This window comes from Chelon labrosus, assembly GCF_963514085.1.
Source record: "Chelon labrosus genome assembly, chromosome: 6".
NCBI lineage: Eukaryota > Metazoa > Chordata > Actinopteri > Mugiliformes > Mugilidae > Chelon > Chelon labrosus.
Window position 1 is genome coordinate 27438802 of NC_140342.1, and position 23345 is coordinate 27462146.

A 23345-nucleotide genomic window follows, 5' to 3' on the forward strand; every position below is an offset into this window, starting at 1 on the left:
ATGAAACACTGCTCTGTAAAAATCTATCAGTGACATTTTTCTGGGTGTTGTGTAGCAGTGTCTTCTTTCTGGTGATGTGGATGTTGGACTTGTTTTACTGTGGATACAGATATTTTTGTACACGTTTCCTCCAGTGTCTTCACATGGTCCTTTGCTGCTGGGACTGATCTGAACTTCTCGTACCAAAGTCCGTTCATCTCTAGAAGACAGGATGTGTCTCCTTCCTGAGCACTATGATGGTGTCCTGGTCCCATGATGTGTAGTATTATTTGTACACATCAACGTGGTTCCTTCAGACATTTGGAAATTGCTCCCAAGCTTGAACCAGCCTTGTGGAGGTCCACAGTTTGTACAACATGTTAAATGCTCAACTCACTGGACTGTGTGTATCCTAATATTCCTAAAGGCTACAGAGCCTTTCAACAAGTGCATCTGTGTTTTTTCCAAACTGGAAACCTTGGATGACTAAGGAGGTTCAGAGTCTCCTCAAGCAGCGGGACCTGATCCACAGATCTGGCAACAAAGAACTGTACAGCGCTGCAAGACACAACCTTAAACAGGGCATCAGATCAGCTAAGAGGTCCTACAAGGAGAGGATCGTAGACCATTCCACCTCCAGGGACACAGCACGCATGTGGCAGGGAATCCAGCATTTGACAAACTTCAGGGGCAGCAGGGATCCAGCGATGGCAGCTAACAGATCGCTAGCAGAGGAGCTCAACCACTTCTTTGAGCCTCTCCCCAACTGGACCCTGCTGATCAGCCACTTACCCTCCAGCTAGAGGGAGTTAAGCAGATCCTGAGAACAGTTAATGCCAACAAGGCTGCCGGCCCGGATCAGATCACAGGCAGGGTGCTCCTGGACTGTGCTCACCAGCTCACAGGGGTATTTACAGACATTTTTGAACCTTTCCCTAGCACAGACCACCGTGCCAGCCTGCCTGAAAACCACCACTATCATCCCAATGCCCACCTCCCTCAACGACTACAGGCCTGTTTCTCTCACATCTGTAGTCTCCAAGTGCTTTGAAAGACTGATCCTAGGCCACCTTAAATCATCTCTCCCCCCTGCATTCCACCCACACCAGTATGCATACAGAGCCAACAGATCTACTGAGGATGCCATTAACACAGCCATCTATGTTGCACTAACACACCTAGAGGAGAGGGGCTCATATGTCAGGATGCTTTTTGGAGATTACAGCTCAGCTTTTAACACCATAATACCAGCAAGCTGCTCACAAAAATGCAGGAACTGGGCCTCAGCAGTCACCTGGGCCACTGGATCCTGGACTTTCTCAGTGCACGCCCACAGAAGGTGAGACTTGGTCCCCACACCTCAACAACCCTGACCCTCAGCACCACAGTCCTCTCCTCTACGCCCTGTACACTCATGACTGTACCCCTCTCACATACAGGCAACCAGGTGGCCTATAGAGATGAGGTACACAGTCTGACTCAGTGGTGTGATCAGAACAACCTCTCTCTGACAGGACGGCAACATAAAGGGGAGCTCAGGCCACTGGAAATAGGGGGAGTGGAGGCGGAGAGGGAGCCTAGTCTGAAATCTCTGGGGGTCAACATCTGCAAGGACCTTAAATGGACTATGAGCTCTACTGCTACCGTCAAGAAGACTCAACAGAGACTTTGTCTTCCAAGGAGAGTCATCGTAAGCTCATTGTATGTCGACATGGAATGAAAATAAAAGCATTCTGGTTCTGGTTCATTCAGCCATTTGGAAAATTGCTCCCAAGCTTGAACCAGACTTGTCCAGGTCCACAGTTTGATTTCTGAGGTCTTGGTTGATTTCTTCTGATTTTCCCATGATGTTAAATCAAGCCTTTGACGGTAGGCTTGATTTAACATCAGCTCCTCTGAACCCTCTCTACTGCCAGGCTAACACAAGAAACCGAAGCCTTTAGCAGAGCGTATCCACCTTATTCCTTGCTCCAATGAGCCCTTGCGTGAATAATGATAGAGACTTCCGGTACGAACCTGAAGCGGCGTTTTTACATGCTAGCTGTCAGCGCGAATCCACTTTCTCTGACTACTTCGACACGTAAACGATGTGGGAACACCAGCTGTCACAGCTCAAACAAGACAACATTACAATCCCGCTGCCTAATAATATAGAGGGGTGGGAGGATGACATGAAGAAGTGGCCTAAAATAACATACAGTGGCATAGTTAGCTACTTTAACTCTGCCGCTTCGGACAGGGAGGCATCATCTAAAAAGCTCTGAGGCGCATCAGTACCTGCACAGTAATAAGGTTGGACGCGTTTGGTTAAAAGAGATCGTGGGACACAATCTTATTTAGCTTAAATCAGACGTAGAGCCCAGACAAAGTCTTAAAGTCCCTCATCACCGAGCCTTGGTATTAGTGTCATCATCGGCAGAGCTTGCAGCCACGCTGCTGCCGTCCTCTGGAAGGTACATGTTGATTGTTCTGCTAGTTTTAATGATCATTTTCATTGCTTTCAATGGAGGGCTGCAACAAACCATTATTTTTGTAGTCAATTAAATGTCAATGAGTCAATTAAATGTAATTAAAACTAGAAAGGGGCAGGTATCATAAGTTTTCTTCTTCCTGCTCCTTTTCATTGATGGTGTTACGTATATAATCATGTCATGTGTTTAATCTATGAATGGAATAAATAGATATGAATGAACGAATGAATCTTTAATTTATTTTCAATTCAGGTTGAGAATGCTGTGAGACAGGGAAAGACAGGGACATCATGCACTGATGCACAGAGAAAGTGGAATTATTCTATTATTGAACTAAATATTACAGTACCAGTCAAAAGTTCAGACACACCCTCTCATTTAATGGTTTTTCTTTATTTTCATGATTGTTTACCTTGTAGATTCTCACTGAAGGCATCAAAACTATTAATGAACACATATGGAATTATGTAGTAAATATAAAAAGTTTGAAATAACTCTAAACATGATTCATAGTCTAGAGTCCTCAGAGTAGCCACCCTCTGCTTTGTTGACAGCGCTGCAAACCCTTGGACTTCTCTCAATGAGCTTCATGATGTCGTCACCTGAACTGGTTTTCACTTCACAGCTGTGCCTTGTCAGGGTTCATTTGTGGAATTTCTTGCCTCTTTAATGGGGTTGAGACCATCAGTTGTGTTGTACAGAAGTCAGGTTGGTACACAGCTGACAGCCCTATTTGACAACTGTTAGAATTCCTATTATGGCAAGAACCAATCAGCTAAGTAAAGAGAAACGACAGTCCATCATTACTTTAAGAACTGAAGGTCAGTCGGTCTGGAAAATTGCAAAAACTTTGACTGTGTCCCCAAGTGCAGCTGCAAAAACCATCAAGCGCTACGACGAAACTGGCTGACATGAGGACGGCCCCAGGAAAGGAAGACCAAGAGTCACCTCTGCTGCTGAGGAGAAGTTCATCTGAGTCACCAGCCTCAGAAATCACAAGTTAACAGCTCCTCAGATTAGAGCCCAGATCAATGGCACACAGAGTTCTAGTAGCAGACACATCTCTACATCAACTGTTCAGAGGAGACTGCACCAATCAGGCCTTTATGGTCAAATAGCTGCTAGAAAACCACCACGAAGGAAAAGCAACAAGCAGAAGAGATTTGTTTGGGTCAAGAAACACAAGGAACGGACATCAGACCAGTGGAAATCTGTGCTTTGATCTGATGAGTCCAAATTTGAGATCTTTGGTTCCAACCAACGTGTCTTTGTGCGACGCAGAGAAGGTGAAGGGATGGTCTCTACATGCATGGCTCCAACCGTGAAGCATGGAGGAGGAGGTGTGATGGTGTGGGGGGACTTTGCTGGTGACACTGTTGGGGATCTATTCAAAACTGAAGGCACACTGAACCAGGACACAGGACAATGAGCCCAAACACACCTCCGGGCTGTGTAAGGGCTATTTGACCAAGAAGGAGAGTGCACCAGATGGCCTGGCCTCCACAGTCACCTGACCTAAACCCAATGGAGATGGTTTGGGATGAGATGGAGCGCAGAGTGAAGGCAAAGGGGCCAACAAGTGCTCAGCATCTCTGGGAACTCCTTCAAGACTGTTGGAAAACCATTTCAGGTGACGACCTCATGAAGCTCATCAAGAGAATGTCAAGAGTGTGTAAAGCAGTAATCAAAGCAAAGGGTGGCTATTTTGAGGACTCTAAAATATGAATCATATTTAGAGTTATTTACACTTTTTTGTTTATTACATAATTCCATATGTGTTCATTCCTAGTTTTGACGTCTTCAGTGAGAATCTACAAAGTAAATTGTCATGAAAATAAAGAAAAAACCTTAAATTAGAGGGTGTGTCCAAACCTTTGACTGCTACTGTATATATTATTTATTTTTTCCAAGTTGAGTTGTTTCAGCCACATCCTTCTGAGTTCCTCATCCCTCGGTAGGCGATGGAAACTGTACCGACTCTCACAACAACATTCGTCCGGGGTGCATGTTCAAAACACTGCTCTTGTAGCCACAGATTCAGCTTCGCCTGGTTATTAGTACAACCGAGAACAGCGCAACATGTTCCCGAGCTGCGCAAGAACATTTTTAAATGCTGCGGGAGCTGATAATCGTTTAGTAAAGAACAGTAAAGACCAGTAAATTTCCAAATAATCCACTACGGGAAACGAAAACCGCTAGCAACCAATGGCTCACTGCTACTTCCGGTGTGTCACCGAAAGTTGAACCCATAATCGTTTCTACATCAGCGCCCCCAGGAATGAGGTGAGCGTATAATAGCAGAGCGAATAATTAGGACTGTGGGTTTTAGATATTTAAGTTGAACACTAAAAAAAAAAGAACACTCAACACACGTGGCACTTTACACTCTGGTTATTCAAATTTAGATTTGTAATGTATGGAAATGCATCGCTGCCAACCAGAAAAAAGAAAAACGGATCAGTATCAGTAACGTGATCTTTGATCTGCTTCATTTTTTTTGGCAGCAATAAGCTTCCATAAAAATGATCCCGTGATGTTGTATTTATGATATACTTGTCTGTTTGGTTACTCTTTATTTTGAAAGTAAATACCGGAAGTTTATTTTATGCTGTCACTTCTAACTTGACGACTGGTATGTGTTGCAGTTCCTGCCTGTGACCAGTAGAGGGTAGTAAATGTTTAAAATGTCTTCCTGTCAAACGTCAACTCAACATGAAGTAAACTGTCTTTAAAACTGCACTAAGTGTTGCAGTTTTATTCTAGTGTGAGATAAATTAAAGAATTAATTCATCACATTTTTCAATTATTTTATTTTTATTAATGAAAATAACGAGTTATGGCCGTTGATTTGGACAGTTATTAAGTTATTATATCACATAAACAGTTGAAGTCAAACATTTGATCTTCTGCTTTCACTTGTCAAATTCCTCCTGTATGTCCTGAGAGATATTAAAGCTGCACAGTAATACTACATATTACACAGTAAAGCTGCTCTGTCAAGGATTTTTAATGCTTTCATCTCTTTAAATGTCAAATAGTTAGAGTTCAATCAGAGTTGAGGAGCTGTGTGGATTTGTAGTTTTGTATTTTCATCTCAGCTCTTCAACAACAGATAACAGTCTGTGTTACTAAATTCACCACCAACCTGAATGTGTTTGTGGGAACATGAATGTTTTTTAGTCTTTCTGCATCATGTGACCCAGATTTTTTTCATCTGCTGTCAGATTGAAATCAAGACCATGAAAGCACACAGCAGCTTCATCTGAGCTGTCAATCAGCAGCAGCAGTCTCATCTGTGGGCTGCAGGGGCTGATGGGAGCTTTGAGGACCTGCTAGAAACCACGTGGCCTCGTCTGATCTCACAGCTCGTCCTTGTTGGGCCTCAGCTGCATCAGAGCTCCACTTCTCCCCAGGTTCACCAGAGGATACACCACTGCACAAAATGCTTTTCCTCTCAGCTGCTGCTCTGTACTGTCTGTGTTCAGGTGAGTGTTTCCAACAAACTCCACCTTTAACAAACACTGTCTCACTAACCTTCATCTATCTGTCTGTGTCTCTACAGCGCTGGTTGCCATGGCGGCAGAGCTGACCCAGGACCAGTTAACATTGACCAGGAGAGTTGGTCAAACAGTCTCCTTCACATGTGGAACTGAACAGTGTGATGATGATTGGATATTCTGGTACCAGAAGAAAGAAACAGAAACATTCAGAATAATTCTTTATATTACTGGTAGTGGTGACATACGTAGATATTACAATCATCCTCAAGAAAATGATTTCTCAACTGTGAATAATCAGAAAGGCTGGGAGTTGGAGATAAAGAATGTTAAAGTCGATCATTCAGCCACCTACTACTGCTCCTGTTATAAGGATGCTCCCCACAGTGAGAAATGATACGAGCAGCCTGAACAAAAACCAACAGATGAACAGATGTCAAACAGTGTTTGTGACAGGAAGAGAGCAGTAAACCACAGCCCAGGTTCACATATTTCACCTCCATCTCAGACAGAGTCCCAAACATACTGAGCTGAGGGAGATTCTTCTTTCCTGCTCTCACTATTTATTTGACATCAGATTTACTGATGTTGTTAGCAGATATTTCAACAGTTAGAAAAAAGATGAAAACAAGACAGAGAAGAACAAAGAGCAGAAATACAAAGTCAATCAAAAGAATTCAATGAAAGAGCAAAAGAACACAAAGAGATTTTAAAAGTCAAAGTTCAATAGAATAAATGATTTCAGACAAATGTTCCAGATGAAGATGAAGCTCCTCTGCTCTGAGCTGCTGCTGGAATAAAGTCTATTCCTGCTCCACAATGATAATGTTCTCTTAATGAAAACACTTCCAGCAGCACTTGTTGTTTAACACCTTCCAGCAGATTTCACCACATCATTTCACTTTCTTCCATTTTCAAAGTCAAATCTTGGACTGATGTCAGGTCAGGACTTAGTTCTTCTAGCAGCAGCTTATTAGGACGCTGATGTTGATGGACAGACTTCCATCAGTGTCCTGTCGACTTAGGGAAAAACTGGTCCACCCCAAAGACAAAACACAGAGGAAGAAACAGAGTAATGTAGTGTATGCTGTTCAGTGCAGTGATGAATGTACAAACTTGTCCATCTTTTCCTGTGACCCACCAAGAGCTGAACCACTCCATATTCTGACAGTATTGTACACTCCAAGGTCTGAATGTTTTACCACCGCTCCTGTTTTTGGTCAGGGATGGTGATGGCCAGATGAAGCCCCATGAAGCCTTGAAGCTTTCCATCAAATTGGTTCATAAAACGGTTCATTTCTTGAGGCTTCATCTGCACCCACACCCCCTGCTCCTCACAACCTTTATTGTCATTTCAACCATGTGTGATGGCCTCTTGACTGTCTTGCCACAGTGTCAACATGGAAATAATCCCAGACCAGAACAGAAATAAAAACACCTTCATTTCATTTTCTGTGGTTCATTCATTCATTTATCTAATCTGTTTTTGATTAATATGTGGGTAATGGTAATAGAGGTCTATTAATGTCATGCTCATGAAGCAGTTGTTTCAAACCTCTGTGCTGATGCGTGGTCTGGTCACGTGATTTCTTTATCTACTTTTCTTTATATATTATGAACCACTTTATTGCTTCATTAGTTACAGAAACACTGTCACTGGTTGGTTGTCTCTGCTCTTTGGGAGAGCTGAGACTGAGTGGACAGGGGTTTGGTTTGACAGTGTTGCATTCAGTACTAAAGATCCTATAACACTACTAAACCATGATACCAGGAGGAAATGAAAAGAGTTGATGTTAGCGCTGTAACATAAATACTGGTGGGTCATGATGAAGACTCATGGAGTGATTTCTCTGCACATGCTCCGAAGCCTCGGCACAGGACGTCCCATCACTAGTTAGGGAGTCAGGGAAGGACGAGTGTATTTTATTTCATATTTGTTTGGTAGTTGAGTTAGTAATTATGTTGGTCACTTGGTTTGTTTGTTGTTTTGGCTATGCTCACCCTGAAGATGTATAACGATGCAAATAAAGATTGGTTTTTGGACTGCAAGTTGGTGGAGTGCTGGTTCATTTTGGGAGCAGGGAAAAGGGGAGAGTCAGCTTTTTGTGTTGTGTACTGGTTTCCCCTAGGCCGGTCATAACACCATAAATGTTAGGGTTCATCCTCTGGGAACCGTGAATAACCACAGGACGTCTGTGAAGGTTCTCAGTCATCCAGGTCATGGTATATCCAAAAAGCGTTAAAAAGGCAACCGGTCTTGTAGAGTTTGTTGAGAAGACGTTTCACCACTCATCTGAGTAGCTTCTTCAGTTCTAAGGGACTGGTGGGAAGCTGAGGTTTAAATAGGAAACTCTGTGGGTATAACCCATCAGAAACTAGCTTGACTTCTTTCTGTAATGATCAGAAACTGGTGCAGCTAATTCCATTAACGCCTAGATACTTACCTGTCATTGAGGGGGGACTGTTTGTCCCTGTCCTCTGTCCCTATGAATGGAGCTTTAACAACCATTATCAGTCAGAGGCTCCAGTCTCAAGGTGTGAATGGGGTTGAAACTTCTTGGAGACAGAAGTTAAAACTGATGAAATGATGTGAGGGAGCACAGCAGCAGACAGACACTCACACATACATGACTCACAGTCATAACAATGGTGACCTCCTGACCTTTCCTCTAGCGCCACCATCAGTACAAAAGTTTATCTACAACAACACTTCAGCAGTTCAAGTTCAGCTTTGAATTTTTAGAATGAGTTAAAAAACTGTTGCCTCATTGAATCAAAACCAAAGAACTCTCAGTTCTCTCTAAGTGATCAATAATAAATTAAGGTTCTTGTTTTTCATTTGAGTCTTTTCTCTTCATGACACTTGTCAGTGTAACACAATCAACAGTCTGTGTTACTAAATCCACCACCAACCTGAATGTGTTTGTGGGAACATGAATGTTTTTTAGTCTTTCTGCATCATGTGACCCAGATTTTTTTCATCTGCTGTCAGATTGAAATCAAGACCATGAAAGCACACAGCAGCTTCATCTGAGCTGTCAATCAGCAGCAGCAGTCTCATCTGTGGGCTGCAGGGGCTGATGGGAGCTTTGAGGACCTGCTAGAAACCACGTGGCCTCGTCTGATCTCACAGCTCGTCCTTGTTGGGCCTCAGCTGCATCAGAGCTCCACTTCTCCCCAGGTTCACCAGAGGATACACCACTGCACAAAATGCTTTTCCTCCCAGCTGCTGCTCTGTGCTGTCTGTGTTCAGGTGAGTGTTTTCAACAAACTCCACCTTTAACAAACACTGTCTCACTAACCTTCATCCATCTGTCTGTGTCTCTACAGCACTGGTTGCCATGGCAGCAGAGCTGACCCAGGACCAGTTAACATTGACCAGGAGAGTCGGTCAAACAGTCTCATTCAGATGTGGAACTGACCAGTGTGGTACTTATGTATACTGGTACCCGAAGAAAGAAAAAGAAACATTCAGAGTGATTCTTGATATTAAAAAAAGTAATGGTGAAATAGATTCAAGTTACGGTCATCCTCAGAAAGATGATTTCTCATCTGTGAATAATCGGAACGGCTGGGAGTTGGAGATAAAGAATGTTAAAGTTGATCATTCAGCCACCTACTACTGCTCCTGTTGGAAGTCTGGTACCCACAGTGAGAAATGATGCGAGCAGCCTGAACAAAAACCAACAGATGAACAGATGTCAAACAGTGTTTGTGACAGGAAGAGAGCAGTAAACCACAGCCCAGGTTCACATATTTCACCTCCATCTCAGACAGAGTCCCAAACATACTGAGCTGAGGGAGATTCTTCTTTCCTGCTCTCACTATTTATTTGACATCAGATTTATTGATGTTGTTAGCAGATATTTCAACAGTTAGAAAAAAGATGAAAACAAGACAGAGAAGAACAAAGAGCAGAAATACAAAGTCAATCAAAAGAATTCAATCAAAGAGCAAAAGAACACAAAGAGATTTTAAAAGTCAAAGTTCAATAGAATAAATGATTTCAGACAAATGTTCCAGATGAAGATGAAGCTCCATACCGATCAGGCATAACATTATGACCACCTTCCTAATATTGTGCAGGTCTCCCTTGTGGTGACTCATCAGAGAATGGACATGGGCCTTCTGAGGGTGTCCTGTGGTGTCTGGTAACAGAATGTTGTTAGTGGGGGGCCTTTGAGGGGAGGGGCCTCTGTGGATCATCCCACAGATACTTGATCAGTTTGGGATCTAGTGAATTTGTTCTCTCCTTTCATTCATCAGTCTGTAGCTCCTGGCCCTGAAATAGAAATCTCCATTCCACCATGCATCATATTTATTTTGTAGCCATCAGCATCACATTTATCTTCATCAAATACAATCATCACATACTCAGTAAATCACTTTCACTCTCATCTTCTATCACCTTTCTCAAACTCTCTATCTGTCCTGAGGATGTCTTCTTACTGTCCACAGAGTCCCTCTGATCCAGATCTGTCCCCAGCCTCGTTCACCATCAGTCCTCTGCTGTCTTCTGTCCACCCTGGTTATTCCAGACTCTTGGACAGTCTCTAACTCAATGCTGATTGCTGACACAAATAAAACAACCACATCTTCCTCCTCTTCCTCATCCTCTCCTTCCACACCCAGTCCAGAGGCCCCTGCTGTGTTTGTCCTTCATAGACTGCAAATGGTTAAACCTAGAATTGTAGAAATACACTCACACCTCCCAAAAACAAAAGACCCAGAAATAAAGCTACATTCAATAGTTCATGTTCCTCTTTCTAGCATCCATGCTAACTAAATCACAGAATGTCATCACACAGTCAAGAGGACGGGTGGTAGCTAAATCATTGTGGGCAAGATGGAATAAAGTCTAAATAATGTTCCTGAACATGAATTAAATATCCTCCAGAACACTCACAGTCTAGAATCACTTCAATCCCATTTGATAGTTTTTAGGTTTCTAAAGTCATATATTTAAATTGAGCAAATAACATGAAATCTATTTATGTCACTGACACATTTTCTATTTACAAAGTGGAGTAAAAGAAACTTCCCCACATTTTTCTTGGGTTCTTTCTGTTCTCTCGTTTAAAGGAATTATGTTATGGAACACAGTAAAACCAAGAAGAACCCTGATATGATCAGAAAAATAATATGAACCAAACCAGATTTACACATTGCAGCACTGTTACCAGAACCTCATGATCCAAACTAATCCACCCAAAACTAAATCTGACTGATATGTAGCTTTGACTGTTTCATGAACCAGAGTCTGTTGTTGTGTCAGAGATGGAAAAAAAATACAGATGGAATGAAATAAATGATCAGGAACCTGAACAAGTTGCAGGAGAAACTAAACAGATAGAAAGTCAGAATGTTGTTTAGCAGATATTTGGTCATAAATTAAAGTATCAGACAAATTATAGTTATTTTGAAATATAAAAATAAAATCTTTTAACTTAAACACACATTCACTCTGCACTAAACCAAAAAATAAAAGGAATGTCCATTCAAATAAAACGGTGCAGGCCTGAGTCGATGCTTGTGAGCGTTGGAGTCTGAAACTTAGTGACCACTTCACTGATCAAACAGCAAAATAAAATGATGCAGTTGTTTAGTCCTCACACTCTCCCTGTCCATTCAGTTTAGCATGCTGAGCGTGGGAAGGGTGTGGTGAGGGGAAACGATGAGGGAATAGGTGAAAGAAAGATGATAATAAACCCAATAGATGTCAGCTCCAGGAGACACTGACGATTGTTAGTAGGAATTACTTATTAGCTTTAGCTTAGCTTCACAGCATTAACACACATTAGCAACGTTCAGTAACTTCAGGCTGCAACATTACAACAGATGATCAGTTTCTCATTGAGATCAGACATGTTCCTGACTAGTTCTCTCTCCATGGAAAGCATGGCCAGTGCATTCAGACCTTCCTGACTCAGTGAGTTTCAGAGAAATGCTTTGATTGCTTTGATGTGACAGAAAAACTTCCTTTTCCCTCATTTTTTAAAATTCGTAGGAAGGAGTTCCTGATCACCAAAACTGCCCGTGTTGTTCATCCTCAGGGGAACATGAACGTCTGGACCAGATTAAATAACAATCCATCCAACAGTTATTGAAATGTTTCAGTCTGAACCACAGATGTTAACCTGCTGGCGGCGCTAGATAAAAAGTCTGAATCAACAAAGTCATTTAATGAGGTTGATCCTCTGGGGACCAAGAATGTCTTAGAAAGGCTGATGTCAATCCATCATCCATCCTTTAGTCCAGATCCAGTCCATGTGGGCTAAGATTCAAAGAGTTTATCATCACATACAGAATATATAACACAACATGTTTCCCTGTACAATGAAATTCTTCTTTTATCATCCACCCAAATGCAACAATATAACAATCCTAGAAATAGAATATGAACAGATACGTATAACAAAGAATATAAAAAAATTAGTGCAAATATCTACGTGCAAATGAGTGTCACAATTAACTGAAATGTAAAAAACTGAAACACTATGTGAGATAAAGTAGTCCATGATTTTAGTCTATGATTCTAGACTCCTGTCAGCTGTTTAGGAGTCTGATGGCAGTGAGGAAAAAGGACTTCTTCAGTCTTGAGGTGCTGCATTTCACACTCTAGTACCTGCGGCCTGAGGGCAGGAGTGGAACAGTCCAGGTCGGGTGTGGGTGGGGTCCTTGGTGATGGAGGCGGCTCCCCTAAGGACTCTCCTGTGTATTCTGGGTGATCTTCTCAGCAGTCTGCTCTCTGCTCTCCTCTCTCTCTGACTCTCTCCTCTCTCTCACTAACACTCTCCTCTACTGGGGATGCTATCTCAACCTAGCTCAACAAAACATAAATAGAGACTGTGGGTTATTTTTTCTCTGATAAACAGACACACAGCTGCATTGACATAACACTGGCAATGAACAAACTGATGTCATTTTAAAGTGTGATGTTCTTTCACTTTAGTCTACATTGTCTTTAGCCACCTAGGTTTCATAAAAACTGGCCCAAAATCATTTTTCCAGGTCTAAAAAGTAGCTTAGCCTGGGCCTACTAGTTAAACAATGAATAGCCTGATAATGAAATCAGAATGCTGCTCACTGACTCACTCTTCATGTTGGTGAGTGGTGACTTTACATTTTCAAATACGCCTAGAATTGTTGGATTCTCTTGTAAAGAGGCACACAGCTGCATTGGCATAACATGCAATAGACAAAATGATATAATTTAATTTTTTAATTTAAAATAAATTTAAAGTGAAAGTGTGATTTTCTTTCATTTCTGTTCATTGTCCCTAACCACCTACATAAAAACTGCCTAACACATTTTTCCAGGGCCAAAAAGTAGCTTAGCCTTGGGCTAGCCTACTACTCACCCCACAAACAATAATAGTCTAATAATGAAATCAGAATGCTGCTCGCTGACTGACTGTTGTTGTTGGTGAATGGTGGGTTTAAAAAGTATTTTCACATTCAAGACTACAAACTCTTGCGCTGACTGTTTTTCTTTTTCTTTTTTGCCGAATGCATTACACAGGCAGGACCAAAGTGAAAGGGGTTGGTGTTTAATAATGTGATTAGGCCAGACCAGTGTCAATCAGCCCGCTGATCTACTGGTTTAATGGGCTGGTCAGACCAATATGTAAATTTAAAAAAAAGTGTCGGGACTGTCGGCCCACCAGGAAAATGCCCGGTATGTCAGATGGCCAGTCCGTCCCTGGCTGTAGAAGTTGCTGAGGATCTTTGGCATCATGCTGAACTTCCTCAGCCTCCTCAGGAAGTATAGACACAGTTGAGCCTTTTAGGGGCCCGTCCACACGGAGACGCTTTTTGGTTTAAACGCAGATGTTTGGCATCGTTTTGGCCGATCGTCCACAAGAATCCTGTAAACGCATTGCCCTAAAACGCACTTTTCTGAAACCTGGTCCCAGGGTGGAAAAATTCGCAAACGCAGCTCTTCGTTTTCGTGTGGACGGGGAAAAACGCATACATGCGTTTCGATAATGTCATCGCCACACCCCTCGAGCAGCCTTCCACCTCCCGCGAGACGTCTCGTAACAACATCAACAACAATGGCGGACTACATGCTCGTGTTCCTGCTGGAGATTAGGGTTACTAGGGCAAAATATCATGCTCCTGTGCCACCACGCTGAGCAAACAAGGCTGATGGACAACCACATAAGCAACATTTTGTAAACAGCGCTCAAGCTTTATGCGCATGCTCCGCCTCTTCCTCTTCGTTTTTGGTGAATGTCTGAAACCGAAACAGCGCCACCTATAGGCCTGGAATATGAAGTAGCGTTTTCAGTTGTGTTGAAACTGATCCGTGTGTACGCGAATATTCTTGAAACGATGCCAGGGAAAACGGAGAGGGGAAAAGATCGTTTTGGTACGTGTGGACAGGGCCTTAACCAGCTGTGTGGTGTTCATGGGCGTCACACCTGTGGGGGATGGGGGTGTTGCAACACGCCCACTTTTTCAACAAGGTGATTTCACCCCCCTTGACTTATTTTTCCTCTCAAGTTGTCGCGCAGTTAGGTGACAGGAGGGAAACAGAAAGCTGTCAATCCATAAATGCACTAATTCAATTTTAAAGTAGTACATATTCTTGCATTAATGCCATGTAGGTGTTCATTTACGTAACTTAAAGCTGTTTGTTGGAGCTTAAAATCTTCTTTCAATGAAGAAAATCCCCTACATCAACTCATCCCTGTTACTGCTCTCAGAAACTAGAAAAGAATAGAAATGATGACAATAAAATGCAATAAAACTATTAAAATCTTAAATAATAAGAGGAATAAAATAATAATATAGAGTACGATAAAGGCTAGGATGAAAGATTAGTTAAAACAGATTAGAACAACAAAATATATGTGAAATAATAAAAAGCAGATAAAAGAATAACAAAAGAAATTTGTCACGTTTTCTGTCATGTCTTTCGTCATGGTTTCAGTCATGGTTAGTGTTTAGTTTTTCTGTTCTGCTTCCTGTTTTATTTTGTTAAGTTCTGGTTTTCCTTTGTGTTGCTCCATGTCATGTTTTCTGTCATGTTTTCTGTCATGGTTTAGTTTCTTGGATTTTCTGTTTATTGTATTTTGTTAAGTCTTGGTTTTTTCATAGTCATGGTTTAGTGTTTAGGTTTTCTGCTTCCTGTTTTATTTTGTTAAGTTCTGAATTTCCTGTTTTATTACTCCATGTCTTTTTTACTTTTGATTAGGTTATTGGTTTCACCTTGTCTCGTTTCTTGATTTGCTTCACCTGTGTCTCGTCACCCCTGCTCCTCGTGTGTGTATATATAGCCCTGCCTTCCTCTTTGTCCCTGTCACGTCATACTGCTTGTTTCCCACGTTTCACGACATAGTTTATTCATGTTCCATGCCATAGTTCCATGCCAAGTCATAGTTTTGTTCTTGTTTTTGAGTTTTGCTTTTTGGATTTCCTGCCTTATCAGCAGCATCTTTAGTTTTTGTAAGTTTTGTTTTTGCTTGCATTAAATATATTTTTGCCTACTCCTGCCTCTGAAGTCCTGCGTTAGGGTCTGAACTCCAAACCCCGCCACCCCTTCTTGACAAAATTAATGTTTCCTCATCAAAATGAAGCCTGTAGAGGTTTCTTCTAAGTTCACATAAAATATTTCAACACTTCCATGTTCAGGAATATTAACATTGAGTTCTTTATGTAGGATGAGGAAGGGAAGTCCAGGAGTCAGGACAAAGGAGAGAATGGAGAAGATGAGGGAGAGAAGAAGAAGAGGAGAACATGAGAGGAGAGGGAGGGAACGCAGTGTTCTTGTCACTCACACTTAATAAAATCCTAATAAAACATAAATTAATTGCTTAATACCATGGTATATGATTGTAAATATCTTGGGTTATATAGCGTTGTGCTATAATGTATATTTTGAATGTAATATTATTTGCATATCCTCATGAAGAAAATCTAGAAATGCGTTGCATTAGTTTTGGAGACTGAAACAGGGGCCAAAGGTGGTTGCAGTGCTCATGTACTACCCCAAGAACCCCTCACTTTTAAAATTGCTGCTCCACCCCTGGTGGTGTTCAGTGTCCAGGTGAGGTTTTCAGTGATGTGGACCCCCAGGTACTTGAAGCTGCTCACCCTTTCCTCTTCAACTTGTGGATACAAATTGGCTGATGAGGGTTTCTGTCCTTCCTCATGTCCACTATCATCTCTCTGATCTTGTCCGTGTTGAGGGTGAGGTTGTTGTCCTGACACCATGCCATCAGACTGGCAACTTCCCTCCTGTAGGCTCCCTCCAGAATGTGGGCCAGCACCACTCTCTGGAAGCACTTCATGATGATTCAAGTGATTGCTACTGGCCTGTAGTCATTCAGGCAGGTTGATGGGGAAGGGGGGACGATCGCTGTTGTCTTGAAGCTTGAGGGGCCGGTGCTGTGAGAGAAGCTGAAGATGGAGGAGAGAATGTCTGTCAGCTCGTTGGCACATGCTCTGAGGGCTCATCCAGGGATGTTGTCACATACTCAGCATAGTCCTGTGTGCTAACAGAAGAGTCCTCCAGTGTGGCTGCAGCTTTAAACACATCCCAGTCTGTCCCAGTAAAACAGTCCTGCAGGGTGCTCCAGAGTTTAAACTATTTGGTGACGGGTTTTGTTGGTTTTATCTGTAGGCTGGGTACAGGAAGAGATGTGGTCTGTGTGTCTGAAGTGGGGGTGGCGTGCAGCTCTGTATGCACCCCATATGTAACTGTGCTCTCCATCATGGACAATCAGTCACGTCCACCACACCAGACAATAGAGGGGCTGCAGAGCTCATTCTCCAACAGACTGATCCAGCTCCACTCCCACAGTGAACGCTACAGGACTTCATTCATACCATTTTCAGTCCAGCTGTACAACAACTCACCTTTCTGTAACAGACAACTCCATGTTATTCATGTTAACGCGATAGCACCTTATCATCCCTGTGTATATATGTTCTTCCGTCTCTATTTCCTGTAGATTTGTCCATACGCTAATTTGTACATTTTTGCTTATACTATTTTAATTTTATTTTACTTATTTTTTTACTTTATTTTATTTACTCTTTCTTTTTTCTGTCCACATGTTTGTAGTATTTGGGGAATACAGTCCATAGCTTGCACTGATTGAAGTCTCCCATTGTGAGAATAACGTCATCAGGATGAGCTGTCTCTGATGACGTCATGGAGCTTGCTGAGCGCTCTAGTGGAGTTGGCTCACGGGGGCTCACGCTACTAAAGTAGTGGACTGAGAAACCACTGACATTAACATCAGAGCCATGCTGCTAGTGTGGCTAAAAGAAAAGAGAAGAAGAGACAGTCATGTTGATGTGAACATTAGAGAAACACATCATGGAGCTGAAATATGATCCTACTTCCTCATTTGGACTCGTTCACCTCAGCTGACTCTCTCAACGGCGCACAGGTTTTTGTATTAGTCTTTTTCACTGTGTGGAGGCTACAGGTACCCCATCTTTGGCTCTGGAACTAAACTGTATGTAACAGGTAAGAAGAAACATTTCTTTTCCTTCAGTTGTTTTATTGTAGAAGCTGAAAATGTGTTTAAAGTCAGTTTGTGCTGCTTCAGCCTTTCCATGTTAGTTTTTTCCTCATTAGTAGAGAATTCATCCTGCAGCCATTGTTCCATAAGAAAAGCTCAGTCATTTCTGAAAACATGTTGAAATCTGACTAAACAACTAAAGTTCTTCTTTATTTCTGTAAATATTAGTGACGTTCCAAACATTTAGGATTTGATCATCTCAGTAATTCTGTGACATGTGTTGTTGAAAACAAGATGATATTTGATGTTCAACTATTTCAGATTGTTTTGAAGCGTCTATAGATTGTATTGGATCATTTCTGAAAGTTAGAACCTTGTCAGATCTAATGGCTGTCAGTTATTATTTATCTGATGATAAATGTGTCTTTAATTGATAATGGATTCACAGAAAAAGAAAAAAACACAAAGTGAATGTGATATCAGAAGAAATAGAATTGACTCAAACAATGTTTTATTACTATCATCACCATAAAGTATTTAAACATTTGAACATGAGTGACACAAACTTGTATATTGATGTGTTGTTGATTAAAGTCTGTGCTCTTAAATGTGGAATATTCAATACATTTTGGAATCAGTGAAATGACAAAATGACAATTTAATTTAAATTTCATTTCATTTCATTTCATTTCATTTCATTTAAAGTAGTACATAGATAATATTTATATTTTTCTTTTTAAAGGAATAGTTGCTTATTTAAATTCAGGCTGCTGTTCATTAACTTGAACATTTGTGAATGCACCATTAATGCTGAACCGTATGTAGAGGTTTTGGAGCAACAACTGCTGATATCCAGATGACGTCTTACTCTAGAAGGCCTTTAGTAAAATAAAATAAAATGACATGAAATGAATTAAAAAAATTAAATTAAATTAAATTAAATTAAATTAAATTAAATTAAAGGAGCAGCTAAAATCTTATATTAAATCAGATTGTAAAATATTTCCCGCTCTAAACTACAGCAGCTGTGAGTTGATAAAAGACGACGTGAAGAAACACAGTCGACATGTTTCTGTCCCAACTTCTTTGAAACGTGTTGTTGGATTCAAATTCAAAACCAGCAAATAATGTCTTTTGATGAAGATAAAATAAGATAATCCTTTATTTATCCCACCGTGGGGAAATGTGCAGCGTTGCAGCAGTAGACAGTTTAAGGACAGAGCACACAGGAGATAAAAAGAAGAATAAAACATTAAATAAATACAAAGAATAGAAACTGAAATACAATATAACTCCTACTTACGTATGTATGTATGTATATTGCACATGAAAGAATAAATGATATGCAAACATAAGTTCTTCCAAATATATTAAGGATATTCCAGTTTGTGTTGTGATTGTCCAGCGTGTGTTTGGTCTACTGGGAGCAGGCTTGATTATACAACTGATGATTGATCAACCACTGGATCTGTTCTGATTGATTTTATATAGCATCAGTTATTTTGGAAACAGAAATTTACATGAAGATATATTATAATGTATACTGAATATGTAGACCGATCAGCCGTAACATTATGACCGGTGAAGTGGTTAGACGACTGGGTCAGAGCATCTCCAGAACTGCAGCTCTTGTGGGGTTTTCCTGGTCTGCAGTGATCAGTATCTATCAAAAGTGGTCCAAGGAAGGAGAAGAACCAGAGACAGGGTGGTCATGGGCAGCAAAGGATCATTGACCCTTGTGGTCCCATCCAACAGACGAGCTACTGTAGCTCAGACTGCTGAAAAGGTTAATGCTGGTTGAACTTTGTTCTGTATTGATGAGTAGTTTAGTGATCAGAGTCCATGTAGTTTCCAGGATCAGACTGAATGCAGAGAAGTGCTGGAAGCTGCTGTTGACTGTGTGAATGTGTGTGTGCTGTCAAACTTCAGATGAGCAGGTAGTGAAGCCCGTGGTGAGCGTGTACCCAGCAGCAGCATCCAGAGCCCACCTGGAGGGGAAGAGCTCCCTGCTGTGTCTGGCCTCATCCATGTTTCCTCCTCTGGTCCAGTTCTCCTGGAAAAGACAGAAGAAGAACGACCCTCTGAAGGGGCTGACCCCTGCTGAGGGAGAGCAGCTGGAGCTCAGAGAGTTGGCACGCAGAGCCTCCATCATGCTGGTGGATAGAGATGATCTGGACAAGTATAAATATCACTGCTCTGTCAAGCACGAGGAGGAGACAGTGGATGTCACAGTGGAGGACACAGTGAAGGCCACAGTAGAGCCCCAAAGCCAACCAGGTAATGAAGGCTTGGTGACTGTGTTCAGCAGTGATTCAGCTTCATGTGGAGACGCTGTCAAAGAGAGCAGAGGAGCAGAGGACTGACATTTCTCACTGCAGCTCCAAACATTTGACTCCTTTTCTGTTTCAGAGCTTCCAGCTCCAGCAGCCTCCTGTCCTCCAGAGAGAGAGCCAGCAGACCTCCCAGCTCTGCAGCAAGGTCAGTGTAAGATCACCTGCTGCCTCTCTGCATGGACAGCTCCAATGTCCAATGAGGACACAAGAACAACTTTACAGGATTAATCTGACACTTCCACTAATTCATATCTGTCTGTCTGTCTGTCAGTGTCCTTCCAGTCTCAGTGCAGGGTGAAGCTGCTCTGCCTGCTGTACACAGTGCTGATAGTGAAGAGTCTGGTGTACTGCTGTGGACTCTCTCTGCTGATGAGCCTCAGAAACAAGGGACCGTCCACCAACTCCACACATGCTGACTGACTGTTTTCTGCTGCTCTTTTCTCTCCATCACATCTCATCAGTTCATCTCATTCATCACTTTGATCAGTATTCACAAATGTTGTTGTAATGTGCTTCTTTGTAATCTGTATCTTTTCATTCACGTCTTGATTGTCATCCTGGAAATAGAAACACATATATTCACATAGAAATCTGCTCTTATGACGTCTTCATTCTCTAGTAGTCTAGTTTATTTCCACTTTCAACTGTGACTTGTATAATAATCATCATCAGTTTCCAGCAGGCTGTTTCTTCTGCTCTTGTCTTTCTTTCTAATAAATGCAGACTCCACCAGGCTGCTCTTTTCTTTCACTGGAACACACTCAATAAACACAAGAAACCAACACAATCCCAGAGTCTGGCTTTGATAAACTGCTTTTTATGTGTCTTAACAAAGCAAGTCAAATACTTTAGCTCGTATATTAGGAACTGTTGGACGTCAGTTAATAAAGTTGAAGCTTAAGCAGCTTCCAGTTCCTGCATGTGACGTCTATGAACCCTGTGAATAAAGCACAGACTGCTGCACTGATAAAAAATGAAGCTGGAATAGAATTTCCATGAGAAATGTGGATCAGTGTGGTTAATGAGGTGAACTCATGGTGGATTAGAACTGATTGGGACATTCAGACTTTTTTTGTCAACTATAACTCAGTGAAATAATGAGACTTGAGGTGAACGCCTACTTCAGAACAACAGCATGACTTGTTTATCTCATGGGTTTGTGTCTCTGTCTCAGTGAGGCTTGTGTTTGGTTCTGATTAATGAGAAAGAACAGGAAGCATTATTGTTTCCTATAGAAGTTGAAAATCTTCTCATGGGATCAATTTAAACACTTTGCAGGCAAAGAGTTCAACTTCTTTAAAGTTCTATTTATCAGAGAGGAGGAATTTATGAGAGGATGGAAGATTTTAAACACACCACAATAAAATAATTAGTTTCATTTAATTGCAAAAAAAAAACAACAATTGAACATAATTACTGATTGTAATGTTTAATAATAAATGTAAATGTGTTTCTCTCTCAGATGAAGAACACAGGTGCTTCCTGGAAAGATTCTTTAACCACAGCTGGTGGTTGAAACTGTCATTGTGTCATTAAAGTGAAAAGCCACAGCTAACGGTGTGGAGGCTGCAGAGCACAAACCCACACAGCCCGTCTGCTGCAGGAAGGAAGTCTGATTGGCTGTCAGCAGTTTGTTTTCTGTCCTAATAACCACTGAGAACAGATTCATATCTGCTGCTGAACACACTCATCACCTCCCCTCCCTTTCTCTTGTTTTCTGTAAACCTTTTTTCCTCTGAGCCCTCCACCCACACAGAGTTGAACTGAGTCCGATCACCCACCTGAAGCTCATGTCCTGGTAACATGTTCAGGGTATTTAGAGGTTTGGATGATTAAAGATGCACTTTACACTTTGAAATCAATAATAAGAACATTAATTAAATGTTATTTTATTGATGAGACACCTCTGTGATTAATGACTGATTAGGATTTATCCACTAACAGGTCCAGTTAGAGGACCATGAACTTTCAGTGTTCAGCTCTCAAACAGTTGAATTTCCACTGACACACTGACCTGCTGCTAATGAAACTATTTCATGACTGTTAATTAAACACATCCTTCATTTGATCAACATTCAAACTTCAGCACTGACTCATCAAACCGCTGGATGATAGTTTTTAACAGTCGTAGCTTCAAATCAGCTCTGCTCTTTGTTCATCTGTGTAAACAACAGTGTCGTCAGCGTAGAGTTTGACATTCATTTTTATTTAAAAAGTCTTAGGAACAATCATCAAACTACTTTGGGGTGTCAACATAACGAATCTTTAGACAAGAAGAAAAACAAAACAGCATTATTATTTTATAGTTTTAATAGAACATAATAAATGGATGAACACACTGCATTGTATTTCTACAATAAAAAGAAAAAGAAAGCAAACACATGTTGTATTAAATGTTGAAACATCTAGAAAGAAGTTCATTCTTTAACTGGTGTAATATTTAGAAGTTACAATTAAGAGATTTGATAAAGAAACTCTGATAAATCTATCTCACTCTACATTACAACCAAAGCATCATGACTAACATTTGTGAATACTGATCAAAGTGATGAATGAGATGAACTGATGAGATCTGATGGAGAGAAAAGACCAGGAGAAAACAGTCAGTCAGCATGTGTGGAGTTGGTGGACAGTCCCTTGTTTCTGAGGCTCATCAGCAGAGAGAGTCCACAGCAGTACACCAGACTCTTCACTATCAGCACTGTGTACAGCAGACAGAGCAGCTTCACCCTGCACTGAGACTGGAAGGACACTGACAGACAGATAGACAGATATGAATTCGTGGAAGTGTCAGATTAATCCTGTAAAGTTGTTCTAGTGTCCTCATTGGACATTGGAGCTGTCCATGCAGAGAGGCAGCAGGTGATCTTACAGTGATCAGCTGGCAGGTCTGCTGGCTCTCTCTCTCTGGAGGACAGGAGGCTGCTGGAGCTGGAAACTCTGAAACAGAAAAAGAGTCAAATGTTTGGAGCTGCAGTGAGAAATGTCAGTCCTCTGCTCCTCTGCTCTTTTTGACAGCGTCTCCACATGAAGCTGAATCACTGCTGAACACAGTCACCAAGCCTTCATTACCTTGTTGGCTTTGGGGCTCTACTGTGGCCTTCATTGTGTCCTCCACTGTGACCTCCACTGACCTCCCCTCGTGCTCAACGTAGCAACGATATATATAGTTGTCCAGATCATCTCCGTCCACCAGCCTGATGGAGGCGCTGCGTCCCGACTCTCTGAGCTCCAGCTGCTCTCCCTGAGCAGGGGTCAGCTCCTCCAGAGGGCCGTTCTTCTTCTGTCTTTTCCAGGAGAACTGGACCAGAGGAGGAAACATGGATGAGGCCAGACACAGCAGGGAGCTCTTCCCCTCCAGGTGGACTCTGGATGCTGCTGGGTACACGCTCACCACGGGCTTCACTACCTGCTCATCTGAAGTTTGACAGCTCACACACATTCACACAGTCAACAGCACTGCTCTGGTACGTAAGTATTTCTATTGTATTTCAGTTTCTATTCTTTTTATGTATTTAATGTTTTATTACTTCTTTTTATCTCCTGTGTGCTCTGTCCTTAAACTGTCTCCTGCTGCAACGCTGC

At 41.6% G+C, this 23345-nt stretch overlaps 1 protein-coding gene across 1 annotated transcript; it reads left to right on the forward strand.

The window, feature by feature from the left end:
• Positions 1–1246: 1246 nt before the first annotated feature.
• LOC311488939 (uncharacterized protein) lies at positions 1247–20335 on the forward strand (the record flags this gene model as incomplete). Its single annotated transcript, XM_084545808.1, has 5 exons — positions 1247–1669; positions 17366–17432; positions 19357–19704; positions 19837–19905; positions 20032–20335. 5 exons carry the CDS (start codon positions 1247–1249, stop codon positions 20178–20180), a joined length of 1056 nt encoding a protein of 351 aa, XP_084401934.1. The 3' UTR covers positions 20181–20335.
• Between the last annotated feature and the right edge of the window lie 3010 nt (positions 20336–23345).